At 62.8% G+C, this 871-nt stretch overlaps 1 protein-coding gene across 1 annotated transcript in view; it reads right to left on the bottom strand.

Moving 5' to 3' along the window:
* LOC104533045 (dual specificity testis-specific protein kinase 1) overlaps window positions 1-850 on the bottom strand; it is a gene marked incomplete at its 3' end in the record, with an annotated part of 2108 nt that extends 1258 nt beyond the window's left edge. The window contains exons 1-3 of the mRNA XM_010178407.1: window positions 683-850; window positions 424-517; window positions 104-111 (exon numbers count right to left, since the gene is read on the bottom strand). Coding sequence (XP_010176709.1) covers window positions 104-111; window positions 424-517; window positions 683-850 — 270 coding nt within the window. The remainder of the gene's footprint in view (window positions 1-103; window positions 112-423; window positions 518-682) is intronic.
* Between the last annotated feature and the right edge of the window lie 21 nt (window positions 851-871).

An 871-nucleotide genomic window follows, 5' to 3' on the forward strand; every position in this document is an offset into this window, starting at 1 on the left:
CCTCGCTGGGGGACATGGTGGGACATTAGGGGCCACCCACAGCACCTTGACCCTTCCCCACCTCCCATCCTCCCGCTGGGGCAGCCCAAATTGCCACCTCCACCTCCCTTCCTCGCTGGGGGACATGGTGGGACATTAGGGGCCACCCACAGCACCTTGACCCTTCCCCACCTCCCATCCTCCCGCTGGGGCAGCCCAAATTGCCACCTCCACCTCCCTTACTCCCCACCCACACCATCCCCTTCCCCATCCCCTCCTAGCCAGCCCCAAACATGTCTATCTGTCCCCAAGGCCCCACCACCAGGGACCAGCCCCACCACCGCCCATCCCTGCCCTTCTAGCTGGACCCATAATGTCCATCCCTCCCCAACTCCTGTTCCAAGTGGGCTGGAAACCCCCCACTCCTAGGCTGGGGATGGATGCTGCCCATGCACCTGTAGGTGGGGATCTTCTCCGCCAAGCCAAAGTCACCCACTACAGCTGTGTAGCTGTTGGCCTCGCAGCGCACCAGGCAGTTCTGAGGACACAGGAGGACTCTTGTCACACCAACTGCACCAGCCCTGCCCGGTTATCCATTGCTACTGGGATGCCCTGGCACAGCACAGCCTCCTGCTCCCCAGCCAGCTGTGCCCAGGATATATGGGATGAGGAGGGCAATGGGATGCCTTGGAGCATCCTGTACCTTGGAGGTGAGGTCACGGTGGAAGATGCCCTTGGAGTGCAGGTAGCGCAGGCCACGGGCGATGTCGAGAGCCAGCTTGACACGCATGGACCAGGAGAGGGGCACAGGGCTGTCCAGCAGCTGCTCCAGGTTCCCACCGTTGATGTACTGATGGGAGAGCCAGGCCATCGCATCACTGCGTCCCCCCCC

This window comes from Antrostomus carolinensis, unplaced genomic scaffold, assembly GCF_000700745.2.
Source record: "Antrostomus carolinensis isolate BGI_N321 unplaced genomic scaffold, ASM70074v2 scaffold32691, whole genome shotgun sequence".
Taxonomy (NCBI): domain Eukaryota; kingdom Metazoa; phylum Chordata; class Aves; order Caprimulgiformes; family Caprimulgidae; genus Antrostomus; species Antrostomus carolinensis.